Source organism: Myotis myotis, unplaced genomic scaffold (genome assembly GCF_014108235.1).
Source record: "Myotis myotis isolate mMyoMyo1 unplaced genomic scaffold, mMyoMyo1.p scaffold_m19_p_7, whole genome shotgun sequence".
In the NCBI taxonomy this organism is placed as follows: domain Eukaryota; kingdom Metazoa; phylum Chordata; class Mammalia; order Chiroptera; family Vespertilionidae; genus Myotis; species Myotis myotis.
The window spans coordinates 93,703,072-93,721,711 of NW_023416379.1; the positions used below are offsets into that span (position 1 = coordinate 93,703,072).

Sequence of the window (18,640 nt, forward strand, 5' to 3'; positions counted from 1 at the left end):
GAAAGCCTAGAAGGAAAAGGAGAATAATGAGGGAGGAGGGCATCACATGTCCCATGTGATGTTTGACCTTCAATCTCAGGAGTTACTATAGTAACCAATTCAAAAGGGAATAGTGACCAATCAGAAGGGATATCAGGACACAGGGATTTGCAGCCTTTATAAACCATGGCCACAGGAAGTCGGGGAGACTTTTCCCCCCTCCCCACATGGGAGTCTGTACTTGCTCTTCAATAAACCTCCACCTTTGCTAGACCATCTTCAGTCCGTGGATTCATTCTTCGACTCCGATGGACAAAGAATTTGGGTAACCATCCTGCACAGGGGAACACCGGGTGCTCCAGTCCAAAAATTTCCTATCAAGAGAGACAATGATCGACTGCCTCCCGAAGTGCCCACCTGCAACCTGGGCACGCGCCCTGAGTGGGAACCCACCCGTGACCCTCCGGTGCATGGATGGTGCTCAACCCACTGAGCCACACCAGCCGGCGTCTGGGGGAAATTCTTAAAAAATGTGTGACAGAGAGCTATTAACTTTAATAGGAAAAAACTCTCAGTAAGAAAACAGGCAATGGAAATGAAAAATTTAAAGAAAAAAATGTTTTATTACCGAAGTAACCAAGAAGAGCAAATTACAAGAGCAATGAGATTAGTGTGTCCTTTTTCACTCAACAGCTACACCTCCAGGAATTTATTCTAAGTAAAATGTTGGGCAAGGGTGCAGGTGTGTGTGGCATTGTTACAGAGAGTAGTGAAGGGTTTAATATATGTCCAGTCATAGAGTGGAAAAGAACACAGACTTTGCTTGGGTGTATATGAGTGATTATCTTTGGTTGATAGGATTGTTTTTATTTTTATTTTTTTTTAAATATATTTTATTGCTTTTTTACAGAGAGGAAGGGAGAGGGATCGAGAGTTAGAAACATCCATGAAAGAGAAGCATCGATCAGCTGCCTCCCGCACACCCCCTACTAGGGATGTGCCTGCAACCAAGGTACATGCCCTTGACCGGAATGGAACCTGGGACCCTTCAGTCTGCAGGCCGACGCTCCATCCAGTGAGCCAAATGGCTAGGCTAGGGCAATAGGATTGTTTTTTAAAAGTCTTTTATTATTGTTATTGTTATTACTTTGTATGTACTCTCTTTTTCCCCCGCTCAAAGCGCATGTATTCCTTGCATAATATTAAGTTAAATGATTGCTGGGAATAAAGAAGCAGCGTGTTTCTAAGGAGCCTGCCCAAGCAGAAAAGTGACCATTTCCTGACAAACGCGGCGGGGCGGCGGGGTTTCCACGGGCCGGTGTAGGTCAGGGTTTGCAGCTGCCGAGCCGCCAGTCTCTCAGGCGCCGCCGAGGCCACCCCAGGCTTGTGCGCGGGTCCTGACGGGGGGCGGGGCACGCCGGCCCGGAAGAGACGCCGCGCCGCGCATGCCCCTTCCTTTCTAGCTCGGGCCCGGGACACAGCAGCTGTCGCGGTGAGTTCCCGTGGAGCGCGGGCTCCATCGGCCTCCATCCTGGCCCTCTCGCCGCCGCAGTCGCTGCGCTTCCCCGTGGTTGGGGCGAGGGGACCCCTCTCCCACTGCGCGCTCGCTCGTTTCTGAGTAGAGAGAGGCCGGGGGCGCACGCCGGGGGATAGTGGGGCGCTGTTGGCGAAGATCGGCGTCCGGAGGGCGGAGGAGGGAAGGATGAAGCCCTTGCGTGGCGGTGTCTGGGCGAGGCTAGGAGGACTGTACCCCGCTTGCCCACTCTTCACCCCGGTTGCCTCTTTGCTTGGCCCTGGGGCTCTCGTTTGCGGGGAGAGGGGTAGGAAATGAGGGTGCGAAGGCCTTGGCCCTTGGGCTGCGCGTCGACGGCCCGTCGTGAGAAGAGACTTCCCTGGCCTCCCGTTGCCCGCCTGAAAGTGCAGCCTCGCCGCGCGCCCCGTGGCACCGGTGTCGATGGCCCCGGATACTCAGAGAACGCGGGTCTGCGCCCCCGTTAATCCTGTACGGTTGTGGGTGGAAGTTTGAAGCGGGTGTGCACCCCCGTTTTGTTTTAATGCCTTGGTAACTTCCTTCTCACCTGCAGTGTTTCCGGGGCTGGAGGTGGGAGCTGCTAACTGGCGGGTGTCAGTCTGCAGAGTTTGAATCCCTCCTGCCCGCACGTGTTTTGTTTTTGGTTTTTTTTTAAACTGAAAACCTTTATTTTTCCTCCACGGGCACCAGTGGGCCCGGCCTCCAGTCCCCTTGGCAAGGTCCCTGCCCACAGACCTCTGCCTGGGCCCAACCAGGCCACGGTGCCGCCTACAGGCTGCCCACCTGGCCCCCAGCCCAAGGGGCAGGGCTCCTGACTCGGGGCCGCCTCGCTGTCAGCCCTCAGCACCGGGGCCTCGGCGCGCTGCCTGCGCGTTTTGTTTGAGATTTCAGCCCAGGGGACGGGGGTTTCGTGGGTCTTGAACTCGGTTCCTGACCCCCTGGCCGCATTGCTTAGAGATGCTCTCGCTTTCTCCCCGTAGATGTTGATGCCCAAGAAGAACCGGATCGCCATTTACGAGCTCCTCTTCAAGGAGGGGGTGATGGTGGCCAAGAAGGACGTGCACATGCCCAAGCACCCCGAGCTGGCGGACAAGAACGTGCCCAATCTCCACGTCATGAAGGCCATGCAGGTAGCCGGCCGGGCGCTGCTGGAGTGGGTGCCGATGGAGGGGTTTTCGGCGGCTGCCCAAGGCCAGTGCCAAGGAGGTCAGGACAGCCCGCGCTGCTTGCTGCCTTGAGGGGCCGTGAGGTAGATGCACCTGAACACCTGCCTACTGCGCAGCCAGCTCCCTCTGCACCGCGTTCCTAGCGTCAAGCCTCCGGTTAGGTCTCAGCCGCAGTTTTCTGTCTTGCAGTCTCTCAAGTCCCGGGGCTACGTGAAGGAACAGTTTGCCTGGAGACACTTCTACTGGTACCTCACCAACGAGGGCATCCAGTATCTCCGCGATTACCTGCACCTGCCCCCGGAGATCGTGCCCGCCACCTTGCGCCGCAGCCGGCCTGAGACTGGCCGCCCAAGGCCCAAAGGTACGGTGCCCACATAAGTGCCTCCGACGGCCTGCTCTGCACCAGCTCTTCCCGGGAGCGGCACATGGGAGGGGGGCGTTGTGGGCAGACGGGAGGGGTCTTACAATCGGCCATGGGTGCCAGCTGTAGAGGGCTCTGGCTTGCAGGTCAAGTCCTGAGACCTCTGTCCCCTCGGAGGAGACTGGTAATGGATCTGGACTCAGGCCCTCAGGTTACCCCAGGAGACGGCACTCACACAGAATATGAGTCTGTGACCAGACCTGTGTGGTAGAGCATTGAGTAACTTTGGGAAAATCACGGTGTGAGAGTTTCTGCTTCATGTGTGGATGTGGGGTGGGGGCGGATTATCTCCTGGCTCACAGTCGTGTCTTTCCTTGGGTTCTGAAGAACTTGTCACAAGAGCTTTGTAAGCTTGGGTGCTGAGGCGGGACGGAGATCTATACAGCGATGGCTGTGGCTTCCAGGTTCCACTGGGGAGGCTCCATGGAGCTCAGGAAACTTTGTTTCCCAAATGCTCCCAAGGGGCTTCTGGTGGTCGAGTGGGTTGTGCATCTAGAGCAGAAGTCTACACTGCACCTAGAGCAGAGCCCGTTGTCTGCCCCACAGACTTGATTTGGTGGGCCTGTGCGCGACCTGGCATTTATTTTAGCCACTCGCTTCAGGTTCAGTTTTATCTCTTGTACATTAAAGAATGGTTTGCCTGGGCTGATGTGACTCAATGGTTAGAGCGTTGGCCTGAGCACCGAAGGGTCATGGGTTCAATTACTGGTTAAGGGCACACGCCTGGGTTCTGGGTTCGATTCCCAGCCCCAGTCAGGGTGCATGTAGGAAGCAACCAATAGATGTGTCTCTCACATCGATGTTTTTCTCTTCCTCCCTCCTACTCTCTTAAAAAAAAAAATAGAAAAAATATCTTCAGGTAAGGATTACCACCACCACCCCCACCCCCCACCCCAAAAAGGTGTTTTAACTATATGGACTCTAAGGTAACTGGGTAGAGAGAATACTAAATTAAACTTCAGTGTATTTAAGGTACCTTCTAAATCTGTCTTAATGTATTCACAGCGTGAAGGATGGGTGGAGAAGGGGCAAGGGGCAGGCGGGGACTGAAGGATTCTTGCTGGCCTCTATATACTTCCTAGTGGAGGTGGGGCTTTCATCTGTGATGCCTCCTTTGTACAGGGAGTTTTCCACTTAAGAGCTGGATCAAGTTCAAAATTTTAGCTATTGGAATGTTTGTAGAAATAGCTGAATTTCTGAGTTTGCCAAGTAATTGGAAAGTGTGCGTTATATTGAAAAATACAATAGAAGAAAGCAATCCTTTTGCAGATGTGTGGCATTTTAATGAAGATGTGAGTTTTCCCAGGCCTTCGAGGAGCCCCAATATCAATGACAAGTTTTTCTAGCTGGCAGTCTGGGTGTAGGAGTTCCTGTTCCCATGAACTCCTTACAATGACTCAGATGTTCTCCGGTGAGACGTGGAGAGCAATTCCAGATTTCTGGGCCTGAAGGGAACCCATCGCCCGTGTTCACCGTGTGGCTTACTTGTGTAGGTCTGGAGGGCGAGCGACCTGCGAGGCTCACACGAGGGGAAGCCGACAGAGACACCTACAGACGGAGTGCTGTGCCCCGTGAGTAGCGGTCGTCTGTGTGGGGCAGTGAGGGTGGAATCTGGATTCTCCGTCAGCTCTGGCTGGGGTCCTTTGTGCTTCTTGCCTTTTGCAGGGGTTTGATGGGTGGGGATTGTTGGAAACACCCTTTGACCTAGGGACAGACTTAGGTTGAAGTCCTTTAACTAGAGCAAACTGAAAACTTTCAGGAAAGCAACATGGTTTTATTTTGTGGTTGTGTTCCTGTGTTGTAAGCTCTTTGAAGTTAGGGTCCACTCAAATTTGTTTTCTTATTGCAAAAATAGTGTAAAATCTTGTTTTATTATATTTTAAATATTCATTTATTAAATTAATTGGGGTGACAGTGGTCAAAATGAACATAAATGTTTCAGGTGTGGGTTTTTATGTTACAAGAAATGTATATTGCACCGTGTACCCTACACCCAAAGTCACATCTCTGTCACCTTATAGTAGGACTCCCTTCTGTAAAATCTTGTTTTAAATAGCAAATATTAGCACTGACTTGGAACAACAGACGTTTGTTCATTCAGCAAATATATACTGAGTGCCTGTGGTGTGCTGGGCACTGTCCTAGGAGCTGAGGAGACAGTAGTGTACATAACATTAAAAGGCCCCTCTCTCATTGAACTTGCATTTTAGTGATAGGAGATGGATAAGCAAAAATAAGTAACATAATATGTCCCAAAGATGTGGATGCTACAGGAAAATTAAAGTGTGTGTGTAATTTTCAGTAATATTGCAGAAGTGAGATTTAAGCAAACACCTGATGGAGCAGGAGGGGAGCCAGCCAGTGGCTACCTGGGGAAGGCATCTGGCTTGTCTAAGCGACAGAAGACAGTTGGAGAATCTGATAAGGATGTGGGTCTTACGGTCTATGGGCCGTGAGAGAACTTGGGGTTTTACTCTTGGGTAGGATGGGGAGCCATTGGTGTTTGCAGAGGAGTGGTAGGAAGAGTCAGTCTGTCTTCGTTGCAGAAACAAAATTGTGTTACAAAAACAAGGTATAAAGGAATTTTTACTGACATCACTCTTGCCTCCCTCTAGTCGTGGTTCCTGATTAAATGAGCACTTGACCTGAATACCTTACACTACAGGATAGTAGTAATGAATTCCTCTGGCAAACCTGCTCTCCATTTAGAGAAAGTTAGCAGTTGCTCTTATTAGAAGTCACACCACATGGGAAACCAGCCAGGGAATGGTGCTACAGGGGATGTGACAGTTGGGACCAAGCCTCAGGGTGGGTTCTCAAGTTTAGGGGAGTGAGCATTTCAGTCAAGAGGTGAACATGAAGAAAGGTATGGAGGTGGAGAAGACACTGACTGACTGGTCAAGGAGGCAGGGGAGTGAGCAGAGAGGAGCCTGTGGTGGATGTGGTCTGAAATGGGCCAAAGGGACCCCAATTTGAACAAGATTTCCTGAAACCATACTCACTGTTGACCCTGCTGCCCCACCCCTGCAGTGTGAACTATAAAATTTCCTAGTGGCCACACTTAAAGCAAATGGAAATAGTTCACATGAATGTTAATTTTTAAAAATTTATCTTTATTGTTAAAGTATTATAATGGCCCTAGCTGGTTTGGCTCAGTGGTTGGGGCGTTGGCCTTCGGGCTGAGGGGTCCCAGGTTCGATTCTAGTAAGGACACATGTCCGGGTTGCAGGCTCGATCATTAGTAAAGGGCATGCATGAGGCAGCCAATCAATGATTCTCATGATTGATGTTTCTGTCTCCTCCCTTCCTCTCTGAAATCAATTTTAAAAAAAAAGTATTACAATGTCCCCTCTTTTCCTCCCATTGATCTCCACCCCACTGAATGTTAATTTCTTAACCTATATAAACATTAATGAGATTTTGCATTCTCTTAAGTCTTGAAATCTCATAAGTAGTGTATACAAACCTCAATTTGGACTAGTGGCTGCTGGACAGGGCAGCACAGATCTTTCATCTTGCTTTCCCGTGGTCATAATGAAGTTGTTTTTTGCTTCTGTGGGCCATTGTGTTCTTTACCTTTTAGTTCTTCATTGAGCTCCCTTATAAGCTAGTTGCTAATCTGAAGCATGTAGTGGTGGGAAGTGGCGGTCAGGGCAGCCTTCCTGGAGGAGGCAGTAGTTTGAACTGTGAGTTTTGAAGGATGACTTAAGGAGGCTGCCCTGGGAGAGGGAGGGAGCAAAGTGGCTCAGAAGGTGTAATTCACTTGTACTTCATGGGGTCTGTTTGCTGACATGGCTTTTCCTGCAAGATTGGGTTGGGTGACTTAACCTGCAGTGGATGGGACCATGTGATGAATCTGAACTGGTGTTTCTCGTTCCAGCTGGTGCTGACAAGAAAGCTGAGGCCGGGGCTGGGTCAGCAACCGAATTCCAGTTTGTGAGTATTCCTTCCCTGTTTGCTATCCATGAGCAGTCAGTTATGGCCTCAGCCCTGTGGGTCCCACCCCTCATTCCCCGCTCTCCCCCCAAAAACCCACAAATTCCAAATAAGGTTTTTACATTAAGACAGATGGAAACTTTTTTTAATACATAGATACTGCATTGAGTCTCACAGATCAATACTACATGTAGCATAGTGGTCTTTTCTATTTCTTTTGTAATGATCATATCCCTTTAGTTTCATGAACCAAAACTTACGGTTGAGATTCTATCACTGGTGAGTGGGCTCTAGAACCCAAGTGGACTGGAACCAAATCCTCTGTTTTCCTTCAGATGGTGTGATCTGTGTCCCAGTTTCTCACCTATAAAATAGAGGTGATTGTAGCTATCTCAGGGTGATTGTGAGATTAGGTAATCCAGGTCAAGTGCTTGTGTGGGGGCTGGGCTCTCACTGGAACAGCAGCTGCCCTGTAGCACAGTGAAAGGGGGTGGGGGGTGGCAGACACAAGATCTTGTCCGGTGCTGTGGCTTCTATGTGTGTATATGTGAGCACACTCTTGAATGGGTGTCCATATTCCCGTTTTACAAATGAGGAAACAGTCTGAAAAGTGATTGTGGCCCTATAGTCAATAGGGCAAGGCTAGGGCTTAGGACTTGCACTCTCTGAGGGGAGCCTCACCAGTGATGAGGAGGCCTGCTGTTCCGCTTACTGCTAACGCGATGTCCTGTGCTTTCTCTTACAGAGAGGCGGATTTGGTCGTGGACGTGGTCAGCCACCTCAGTAAAGTTGGACGGCTTATTTTGTGTTGAATAAACTTGTGGTCAGAAAACAATGTTGTGTGCCCCTGTTTTGTTTGCATTATGGAATGTAAATGGGGCAAGACTGGATTGGTTTTGGGAGTTGTCTTACCCAGGGTGACATCACTTGTTGCTGTAGGACTTGGCTTTGACTTCGGCTCTCTTTGTTCCAGCAGACACCTCCCTGCAGAGTCATGGCCAGTGTGGTTACCATTTTGGGAGGCTGTTGGAACGCCGGGCGTCTTCACCAGACCAGCCATGCTGGCTCAGCTCCGTGTGGTGGGAAAGTTGCTATTTTGTTGGTCTTGGAACTGAGATTCTGTGCCTATTTGGGAATAACAGAAGTGCTGGGGAGGTAGGATGTAAGGAAAACCAGGGGAATACTGTTCCATGGTGTTCAGGCCTACAGTTTACTAATCTCAACCTTAAAGCCTTCAGGATTTACATGTCAAAGGAGGAAACAATGACTTGAGAGTGTACAAAAGCATCTGAAGGGGACTGTCCAGCCGGTTGAAGACCTGGGTTCTTTGTCATTCCATAATCAGACAGTTGGATCTTGTCCTGAGGTGCCTTGGAAAGGGGGTGCATTGTCCAGTTTTCCTGGAGCCTTAGTGAGATGACAAGAGAAGGGTGTCGAGCATTTTCCCTCGGGGTGAAGCAAGCGGGATTTAGGTACAGGGAGTCCTGGCCAAGTGGCTCAGTTACAGCCTCACCCTGAAAGACCGAGGTTGTGATGTCAATCCCGTAAAAGTCGGCCCATAAAAGAAGCAACCAATGAATATATAAGTGGAACAAGAAATGGATGTTTCTCTCGAATTAAAAAGAAAATGATGGGACCATTTCTGTGGTCTTGCGCTGCAAACACAGCACAGTGTCGGGAGGGGGTGGTAAAGCTGCAGTCCCATGAGCTTGGACAGAAGCACAGATTTGCTGTGTGACCTGCCTTTGGCTTGACTTGCAGATCAGACCCTGACTAGATGAGTGCGGTATAATGTGCTTCCTAAGTGGGGGTCAAAGCTCTCAAGGCAGCCAGCAAAACTGGCAGCTGAAGTGGGTCTTCGGGGGTACAGGGACGTGGGGGTTATATTTGTGGAGTACAATATTACACAGGTGAGGTGTCAAAAATCCTACACAGGTGATTTTGTCTTGGTAGCCACCTATTTCAGTCTTCGTAGGCGTTTGTAATTTGGACCACAAGGTGGCAGCCAAAGGCAACACCAATTGTGCACTTAAACTTGGTCCTGGGAGGTGTGCTTTGAATCAGATCCACCAATAGGCAGAAGCTTGCTTTGGCAGAAAGGTGGTGTTTGGGGAAGCTGTTTCACTGCTGCCTTGCCAAAGATTGCTTTTTATCCAATTTTTCTGCTGGCTCGAGTGATGTCAGGTGGTTTGCCGGTGTTCACACGCCGTGATTGTTTAACCTGGATTCCATGTGAAACATTAGTAGCTCCTGGCCTTTCTGTTTCATGCTGAGGCCAGCGAGCAAGTGGATGGGTTTTCTCAGCCTTGGTGACTTTCTGGTGCTAAACATCACTTTTTCAACTAGGGCTCTTTGCCAACCCCTTCCCTCGTGATTTCAGTTAGTTCCAGAATGTGTTCTTCAAGATCTCCCACGGACGCTGGGAAAACCCAGAGAATCTACAAAGTAGAGGCAGAGCCTGTGGGTAAAAACATGCACATGGTGGTGGCTCTTGCTGCCTGCCAGCCCTTCCTCACATTTTGGTAGATTGGCCCCTGCCAATCAATAATCATTAATTAGCTGTTCAGGGATCAGTGCCAGTAAGTGCCCTGGAAACAAGCCTTGAAAGTGGCCTTCAAGAACCTCACCGTCTAGTTAGGAAAACAAAGCCAAAGCTATACCTTGAGCCCATGCCAAATGCTACATAAGTATCATGTCCAGGCTGAATTCTGAGGAAGGGTAGGGCAGGGACCATGAGTGAAGGCTGAAGTGAGGAGCGGGAGCGGGAGACAAGTCGGCATCTTAAAGAGGTTTCCTTTCAAGTGGTATTGGGTTGTGACACTGATGCCAGACATGAAAGTTGGTTTTGTTTTTTGTTGTGTGTTTTTGTTATTTTAAAAATATATATTTTTATTGATTTCAGAGAGGAAGGGAGAGAGAGCTAGAAACATTAATGATGAGAGAGAATCTGATCTGCTGCCTCCAGCACACCCCCTACTGGGGATCGAGCCCACAACCCGGCCATGTGCTGTGACGAATCAAACAGTGACCTGGTTCATAGATTAACGCTCAACCACAGCCACACCAGCTGGGCTGTTTGTGTGTGTGTGTGTGTGTGTGTGTGTTTAGTAAAGCTAGGAAAAACAAATGTTTGCTATTAAAAGTGCCTGAGAAGGTCATGTGGGGTACGAGGGTTATGAGGGGCACAGAAAGGACCACTTGGGCACCTGCATGGGCACATCGTTGGACAAAAGCTTTTGGGGGAGTTTTGGCCCATCTCCCAGGGTTGATCTCCAGGCTGGTAGCTCACTAGCTAATCCGTACCCCCACTACTACCAGCAAGAAAGGCATCAGGATTTTTTTTTTTTTTTTAATATATTTTATTGATTTTTTACAGAGAGGAAGGGAGAGAGATAGAGAGTTAGAAACATCGATGAGAGAGAAACATAGACCAGCTGCCTCCTGCACACTCCCTACTGGGGATGTGCCCGCAACCCAGGTACATGCCCTTGACCGGAATCGAACCTGGGACCCTTCAGTCCGCAGGCCGACGCTCTATCCACTGAGCCAAACCGGTTTTGGCGGCATCAGGATTTTTAAAGGAATTTTGGAAACTGACAGCTGAAGATGCATTTTCACAATGTAACAACTTCCCAATATGGACACAAATCCCCTTTCCCTGAACAACAGATTCCTCTTACGGGCAGTGCCAATAGCAGCTTTGAGTCTGTGACTCTTGAAGTCCTACTTCCGTTTTGTTCTGTTGTTTGATTTTGGAGAGGAGGAACATGGATTTATTGTTCCACTTATTTATTCATTCATTGGTTGATTCTTTATGTGCCCTGTCCGGTGATCGAACTGCAACCTTAACATATTGGGACAACACTAACCAACTGAACTACCCAGCTAGGGCAGCCCTACTTCTGTTTTGATGAACTTGGTAGACCTTTAAACAACAGCTACCATGTGCCTATGTCAGATGCTGAGAGACAGTGTTTTTGAAAAGGGTGTATCTAACCCTAAAGACGGGCCCACTAGAACACTCCCTACACCAGGCACTGGCCTCCAGAAGCCAGGTCTGTTAACGAAGCTAAAAGAGCAGCCCAAACTTCTCCAAGATTTGGGAATGCAGTTGGTAGTGGCCCCACAGCAATGGGGGGCGGGGGCTTCTACCACTTCTGCTTTAAGCTGAACCCTTAGGATGGATTTGTCAGTCCTTTTACGTCTTACCTGGAAGAAGTGAGATGGGAGAAAGGAGCCTTGCTGACAGCACTCATTAGGACAGTTGTTTCTAAGCCCACAGAAGAGGGAGACCCTGGTTTAATCCCTTTGTTCTGGGACAAGGTTTGGCTATTTCCAGTGAGGGTAAAGCTCTATTGGCTCAGCGGCAGGGTCAGCCATCTAGGCGAGAGGTGGATGGCCTTTTTGGTTAGGTTTTCAGGATGAGGACTTGATCTTAGGATGCTGAGGGAAGCTGGCAGTCTGTGGGAAAGGTGACGGGAGAAACCAAGATGGCTGCATAGGTTAACGCCGGAGATTGCTGCCTTGAACAACCAATCAAAAATACAACTAAAAGACGGAACGGACATCATTCAGAACCACAGGAAGGCTGGCTGAGTGGAAATTCTACAACTAGGAGGAAAGAGAATATCATACCCAGACTCAGAGGAGGCGCAGTGCTGAAGTGAAATACTAAGGTGTGGAGTGCGCGCGGAGCAGGCTGGCGGCGGAGGGTGCGGTTGTTGTTTTCAATCGGGAGGGAGGTTCAGACTCTGAGCTCCAGATCCGGGCGAGTCTCTAGGGACCCAGACTCAAACGGGAGAAGGGGGACTGTCTGGCTTCGGTCGGAACTCGAAGGCAGCTTTCTCTCCGAGGTTTGCAGTGGTTGCTCGGACTCTGAGAGGCAGAGCCCCTGGGGACAGGACTGAGAGCAGCCATAACTGCTCGCTCCGCCCGCCCTGTAGATCCCCAGGGACCCACGCTGCCCAAGCCCTGCGCAGAGCCATTTGCCGGATAGCCTCAGGCAAATGCTAGATTAGCACCTCCCTAGAGATCCAGCACAGAAGTTCTCCCACTGCAGACAACAGCTGACTCTCATAGCCAGTTGGCCTGGAGGTCAAATCACCCCCAGTATTGCCGACAATAATCAAGGCTTAACTACAACAAGACTGCGCACAAAGACCACAAGGGGGTGCACCAAGAAAGCATAAAAAATGCGGAGACAAACATGACAGAAATGGAGGATATAGAGCTAAAAACCGCAATTTTAAGATCTTTCAATAATTTTCTAGAAACTGCCGATAAATGTAGTGAGGTCCTCAAGAAATCTAATGAGACCCTCGATGTTGTGATAAAGAACCAACTAGAAATTAAGCATACATTGACTGAAATTATTATACAGACACCCAACAGCAGACCAGAGGAGCGCAAGAATCAAGTCAAAGATTCGAAATGCGAAGAAGCAAAAAACACCCAACTGGAAAAGCAAAATGAAAAAAGAATACGAAAATAGTGTAAGGAGCCTCTGGGACAGCTTCAAGCGTACCAGAATCATAGGGGTGCCAGAAGATGAGAGAGAGCAAGATATTGAAAACCTATTTGAAGAAATAATGACAGAAAACTTCCCCCACCTGGTGAAAGAAATAGACTTACAGGTCCAGGAAGCGCAGAGAACCCCAAACAAAAGGAATCCAAAGAGGACCACACCAAGACACATCATAATTAAAATGCCAAGAGCAAAAGACAAAGAGAGAATCTTAAAAGCAGCAAGAGAAAGAAACTCAGTTACCTACAAGGGAATACCCATACGACTGTCAGCTGATTTCTCAACAGAAACCATGCAGGCCAGAAGAGAGTGGCAAGAAATATTCAAAGTGATGAATGCCAAGAACCTACAACCAAGATTACTTTATCCAGCAAAGCTATCATTCAGAACTGAAGGTCAGATAAAGAGCTTCACAGATAAGGAAAAGCTAAAGGAGTTCATCACCACCAAACCAGTATTATATGAAATGCTGAAAGGTATCCTTTAAGAAGAGGAAGAAGAAGAAAAAGGTAAAGATACAAATTATGAACAACAAACATGCATCTATCAACAAGTGAATCTAAGAATCAAGTGAACAAATAATCTGGTGATCATAATAGAATCAGGGACATAGAAAGGGAATGGACTGACTATTCTTGGGGGGGAAAGGGGTGTGGGAGATGGGGGAAGAGACTGGACAAAAATCGTGCACCTATGGATGAGGACAGTGGGTGGGGAGTGAGGGCGGAGGGTGGGGCGGGAACTGGGAGGAGGGGAGTTATGGGGGGAAAAAAAGAGGAACAAATGTAATAATCTGAACAATAAAGATTTAATTTAAAAAAAAAAAGGTGACGGCTTCGGGGGTAGGGGTGGGGGGGAGGCAGAAGTGTACCATCCTCCTGCGCAGCCCTCCCTCGGCCTTGCCCCAGACTGCCGTAAACTTCCCCTGAGAGGTTCCTGGCCTCCAGCTTTGCCTCACTTACAACTGCTCTCCATGAGGCAGCCACAGTTATTTTTTGGAAACAAAAATCTGAACAAGGTATTTCCCAGCTTAAAGTTCTTCAAAAGCTCTGTATTGCCTTCTAGAGTCTTTTATTATTATTTTTTCCTATTGGTTTCAGAGAGGAAGGGAGAGGGAGAGAGAGAAACATTGATCAGCTGCCTCCTGCACGCCCCCTATTGGGGATCGAGCCCGAAACCTGGGCATGTGCCCTTGACCAGAATCAAACCTGAGACCCTTCAGTCCATAGGCCGATGTTCTATCCCCTGAGCAAAACTGGCTAGGGGCCAGTTTAGGGCCTTCTAGAATGTTTTAGAACCTAGACAAATGCAAAACTCCTTTCATGGCCTAACAGGTTCATCACAACTTCCCATCTGCCTACCAAAGCAATGCTCCAAATCCAGAGTCCAGCTAAACTGGCTCACGCTCTTTCCTGGCTTGAGACTTCTTTGCACACAGTGTTCCTTTTACAGGGGAACCTCTCCCACCCCCCACCCACATGGAGCTCTTATTCATTCTTCATTATTCAGGTTAAATATCACCTCTAAGAAGCCTTTGCTGACAGAACTGCCCCTACTTCAAAGTCCAGTCAGATGCCCCACCTGTTAGTGCCTGCAGCAGCCGAGCTTTAGCAGACTGTATTGGAACCGATGGACACTGTCCATTTCCTCTCAGACACAGCCTTGCTCTGGGGGCCGACTCAGTGCCTCACATGCAGTAGCTCCTTTGTAATTGTTAGCTGCATGAATGATGTCCTGTAAGAAGTTGTCTCTGAAATGCTGTTCCCTTCTATGCAAAAAGAAAAAAAAAGTTTCGGCAGGTCTCAATTGGGAATGCAAAAGTGACTGAGATGCAAGATTGCTACGGAGGTTCTGCTAGAATTAGGGAAGGCAGACCTAGAAATGTACGCTAAGTGGTAGGCGGTCTAGTGGCTGTAGCTGGAGTTTTATTGGTGACTTGTGGGGCAGAGGGGAGCAACGCATATCCAGGGGAAGGCCTCCCACAGTGGGTCACTGGCACCATCTGAGCTTAATCTTTTTTTAAAAATACATTTTTATTGATTTCAAAGAGGAAGGGAGAGGGGGAGAGATAGAAACATCAATGATGAGAGAGAATCATTGGCTGCCTCCTGCACATCCCCTACTGGGGTTTGAGCCCACATGGGGCATGTGCCCTTAACTGTAATCGAACCTGGGACTCTTCAGTCCACAGGCCAGTGCTCTATCCACTGAGCCAAACCAGCTAGGGCTTAACAGTTGGGACTAAAACAGCATGAAGCAATAATGATGGCTGGGCCAGGAATTTGTGTTATTTTATTCTTTATTTTTTTTCAGTTTCATTGAGGTATAATTGACATAAAATTCATATATGTAGAGTGTACAATATGATAAATTTTGTCACATGTGTGCATCCATGAAATCAAGATAATAAACAGAACCATCAGTGCAAAAGTTTCCTTCTTAGTTTCTAATCCCTAATCCCTCACCCACCCTAACCACCAGGCACCTGCTTTCTGTCAGTATAGATTAGTTTGCCTTTTCTCGAGTTTCATAAAAATGGATTTACACAGTATGCACTCTTTATAGTCTGGCTTCCTTTACTTGCATTAGTGTTGTTGCATGCATCAGCAGTTCCTTTCTGTTGCTGAGTAGTATTCCATTGTATGGATATACCACAGTTCTTTATCCGTTTATGTGTTGGTGGGCATTTGGGTTATGCCAAGTTTTTGGCTATTGTGACTAATGGTGCTATACACATTCCCGTACAGGTTTTTGTGTGGGAGTGTATTTTCCTTTCTCTTGGTTATATACCTAGGAATGGAGTTGCTGGGTCGCATGCTAACTGTATGGTTAACATTTTGAGGAACTGCCGAACTGTTTTCTCAGGTAGTTCTACCGTTTTACATTCTCACCAGCAGTGTGTGAGTCTCAGTTTATTCTCATCTATATTGATGGTCTCCTTAGTCTCTTTATTTTAGCCAATCTAGTAGTTGTGAAGAGTTTGGATTTTATCCTTGGATGATACTGAGCCAATTAACATCGATCAGCTACCCCCCACCGGGGGTCAAGCCCACAACCCCAGGCATGCGCCCGGCTGGTGTGGCTCTGTGGTTGAGCGTTGACCCATGAACCAGGTTAGATTCCCGGTCAGGGTAGGTGCCCGGGTTGTGGGCTTGATCCCCAGTGTGGGACATACGGGGGCGGGGGGCAGCTGATCTATGTTTCTCTCTCATCATTGATGTTTCTGTGTCTCCCTCTCCGTTTCTCTCTCAAATCAAGAAAAGTATATTTTCAACAACAACAACAAACAAATAAACAAAAACAATGAACAAAATAAAGATGAGATTGGTATGGCCAGGAGTGCTGGCTGCTTGACAAATACTCGAGCCCCCACTGCAGGAAATAGTAACCTGAATTTGGGTCTGGGCAGTGACCACACTGGGCACAGTGGTCATGGGTAAACCACTCAGTCAATAGAGACCACAATACACATTCAGCCTGCTAACGGGAAGGGGAGGGGGAATCCATCACTTGATTGCTCAGTTTTAGAAAGGGAAACTAGGACAGAATGGGGGCGTGAAGCGGGGGAAATGAAAGGAATTGTTTAAAAAGTTACAGCCCATAGAAAGCCTGGAGCCTGTTTCTCTTTGAAAGTGCTTTATTGGGAGCCCGTGATAAATGCATGGCACAAATCCAAAAGAACAGCCACTTGAAAAATAAGCCCTGCGTGGTTTACTGACATCAAAGAGGCCATTGTGAGGAAAAGGACGCCCGTAAAGTAAGTAAATGTTAAATGGGAGCGGATACCCAAGCTGAAGGAATAAGGAGACCTCAAAACAGCAAAATTTGCAAAAGCTACGAATCAAGTGATATTAAAAAAAATCTAAAAAGTACTAGCGAGAAATGTCAAATAAATCGTTCTAGTTTATTTACGTGCATGGAAAGCAGGTCAGTTTGAGACTCAAGGGGCATCAGTTCATTAATGTACAAAAAGTGCATTGGGGAGACCGACAGATGACAGTGACTGACTGACATCTTTGCCTCCATCACAGAGATTTTCCTTTCCATTAAATTTTTTTGAAAAACTTTATTATGGAAAATTTCAAACAAATGTAAGATAAACATAAGAGTATGATAAACCAGCATATATTCCCCACTGAGCTTTAACGGCCATCAATGTTCTGTTATCCTTGTTACATCGATACCTCCCCTCTAACCCCTAACGCAATCATTTCTTTAGTCCGGTTTATGGAGATATAATTTACATGCAGCAAAAGTCATCCTCTTTCAGAATACAGTTCTGAGGGTTTTTTTGTTTGTTTAGTTTTGAACTGTGACTTTGTTTTTAATTATCTTAAGCCTTGTGATGACATAATTTACAATTTTGTGTTGATCTATTCTCTACTTTAATCCTAGTGAGCTGGCAAAAGCACCATTACCAATCATACACATATCGTCAATGAATAGCTATTCAAGACAATCCTGAATTATAACTTAGTCTGACCTAAAGAATTCACAGAGTTTGCTCTTGTATCTTGTCACGCTGAATTTTAAAAGCACCTGACCTTAAAGATCATCTATAAAATGTAGAAGGGTTAAATACTCTTTATTTGATATTATACAGAAACCACACTAAAATGCCTTTCATTCAGTAAAAGGCAACAGTTTAGATACAGGGAATTTTATTAAATTGGCATAGTTGGGACCAAAGAGATAAAATGGTCACTGCCAGCTTATCTGCTGCCCTTCCTTTTAACAGGCTAATGAACACAACTTGAAACACAAGCTAGTCTTGCAGGTCTAAGACAATGAAGGGTTTTCCTCCGAATTTAAACATATTAACATGACCAGTCATATAATTCTAAATGTAACCCAATCTCCTACAGGTTTGGAGATGGCACTCGCCACCTCTGTGAAAAGCTTAATGCTAGGAATCAAGTCCAACCATATTGTTAGAAGGGAGGACAGTGACAGTGCTTGCTGAACCAAAATTATCATCAAAGCTCAAAAGCTGGCTGTATTCACTGAACCACAAGCCAATCTCATTTAAATCAGGACTGCCCGAAAGAAATGCTCTATTAGCCATTCATGATCTGAATTCTGGTGTATGAGATCGATTTCAATATGGTACACATAAAAAAGGTCATGAGACATTTGTAATAAATAAGGCAGTGGCCAACTATTACTCATGAGTAGTTTTTTGAGATAAGCTATCAAGTCTGTCCTTTCTGCACTCTTCTCAATGCCAGCAAAGAGCATTTTTGTTCCAGGGATGTACTTCTTGGGATTATCCAAATACTCCATCAGTGTAGCCTCTCTCCAGGTGATACCTTAGTTCTTGTTGCATCCGTCTAAGAAAATCCAGGGGCCTGACCTGTCTTTCACCCAAAGAGACCATGGAGATTTGGCCCAGTCTTGTGCTTGCCTCCCATTTCCACAGTATGGCACTGGGCACACTTCTGAACAAAAATCTTCTTGCCCTTTTCAACATCACCCATTTTTAGTCGCGCACAACACAGAGATCCCCACTCACAAGCCGGACGTCCCGCTCTTTCAGTTCTGAGTTTTGATAAACATACAGTTGTGTAACCACAGTGAAGCTAGAGAACCTTTCCATCACCCTAAAAAGTTCCCATGCTGCCCCTTTGTGTTCAACAATACCCTCCCTGCCAACCACTGTTCTTGGTCTCTATAACCTTGCCTTTTCTAGAATATCAGATGAAGGGAACCATTATGATCTCTTTTGTGGCTGATTTCTTTTTCTTTTTTTATTTATTGGTTAATTCTAAAAAGGGAGGGAGGGAAAGAGAGAAACATTCATGTGAGAGAGAAACCAATTGGTTGCCCCCGCATGCACCCCAACCAGGAACAAACCTGCAACTTAGGCATGTGCTCGGAACGGGAATCGAACCCACAACCTTTCAGTGTGTGTGACGATGCTCCAACCAACTGAGCCACACCGGCAGGGCTTGCGTCTGGTTTCTTCTGCTCAGCATGCTGTTTTGAGATTCTTCCATGATGTTGCATGTATCACTAGTTTATTCCTATTTTTTTGTGGTGTAGTGGTCCATTGTGTGGCTGTACTACAGTTTATTCGTGTTGAT

General features: G+C 47.2%; 1 protein-coding gene and 1 pseudogene across 2 annotated transcripts; one reads left to right on the top strand and one right to left on the bottom strand.

Annotated features, from left to right (window-relative positions):
- Positions 1 to 1,326: 1,326 nt before the first annotated feature.
- On the top strand, positions 1,327 to 7,868 carry RPS10 (ribosomal protein S10). Of its 2 annotated transcripts, none has more exons than XM_036316308.1 (6): positions 1,327 to 1,471; positions 2,491 to 2,640; positions 2,866 to 3,037; positions 4,591 to 4,668; positions 6,978 to 7,033; positions 7,779 to 7,868. In XM_036316308.1, the coding sequence occupies exons 2-6, from the start codon at positions 2,491 to 2,493 to the stop codon at positions 7,818 to 7,820; spliced, it is 498 nt and encodes a 165-aa protein (XP_036172201.1). In that variant the 5' UTR covers positions 1,327 to 1,471; the 3' UTR covers positions 7,821 to 7,868. The 2 variants fall into 2 exon arrangements, with proteins under 2 accessions (XP_036172201.1, XP_036172200.1); XM_036316307.1 differs by lacking the exon at positions 1,327 to 1,471 and adding an exon at positions 1,792 to 1,960 and having other exon boundaries at positions 2,491 to 2,759.
- A 3,363-nt stretch (positions 7,869 to 11,231) lies between these two features.
- On the bottom strand, positions 11,232 to 18,034 carry LOC118660787 (annotated as a pseudogene).
- Positions 18,035 to 18,640: the final 606 nt, after the last annotated feature.

What these genes read in the sequence shown, in the direction of transcription:
- RPS10 (XM_036316307.1), top strand. Translation starts at nt 1,807, where the DNA reads ATGAGGGTGCGAAGGCCTTGGCCCTTGGGCTGCGCGTCGACGGCCCGT. An exon ending in CGGATACTCAGAGAACGCGG is followed by an intron (nt 1,961 to 2,490) that starts GTCTGCGCCCCC and finishes TTCTCCCCGTAG; the next exon opens with ATGTTGATGCCCAAGAAGAA. An exon ending in CAGCAACCGAATTCCAGTTT is followed by an intron (nt 7,034 to 7,778) that starts GTGAGTATTCCT and finishes TTTCTCTTACAG; the next exon opens with AGAGGCGGATTTGGTCGTGG.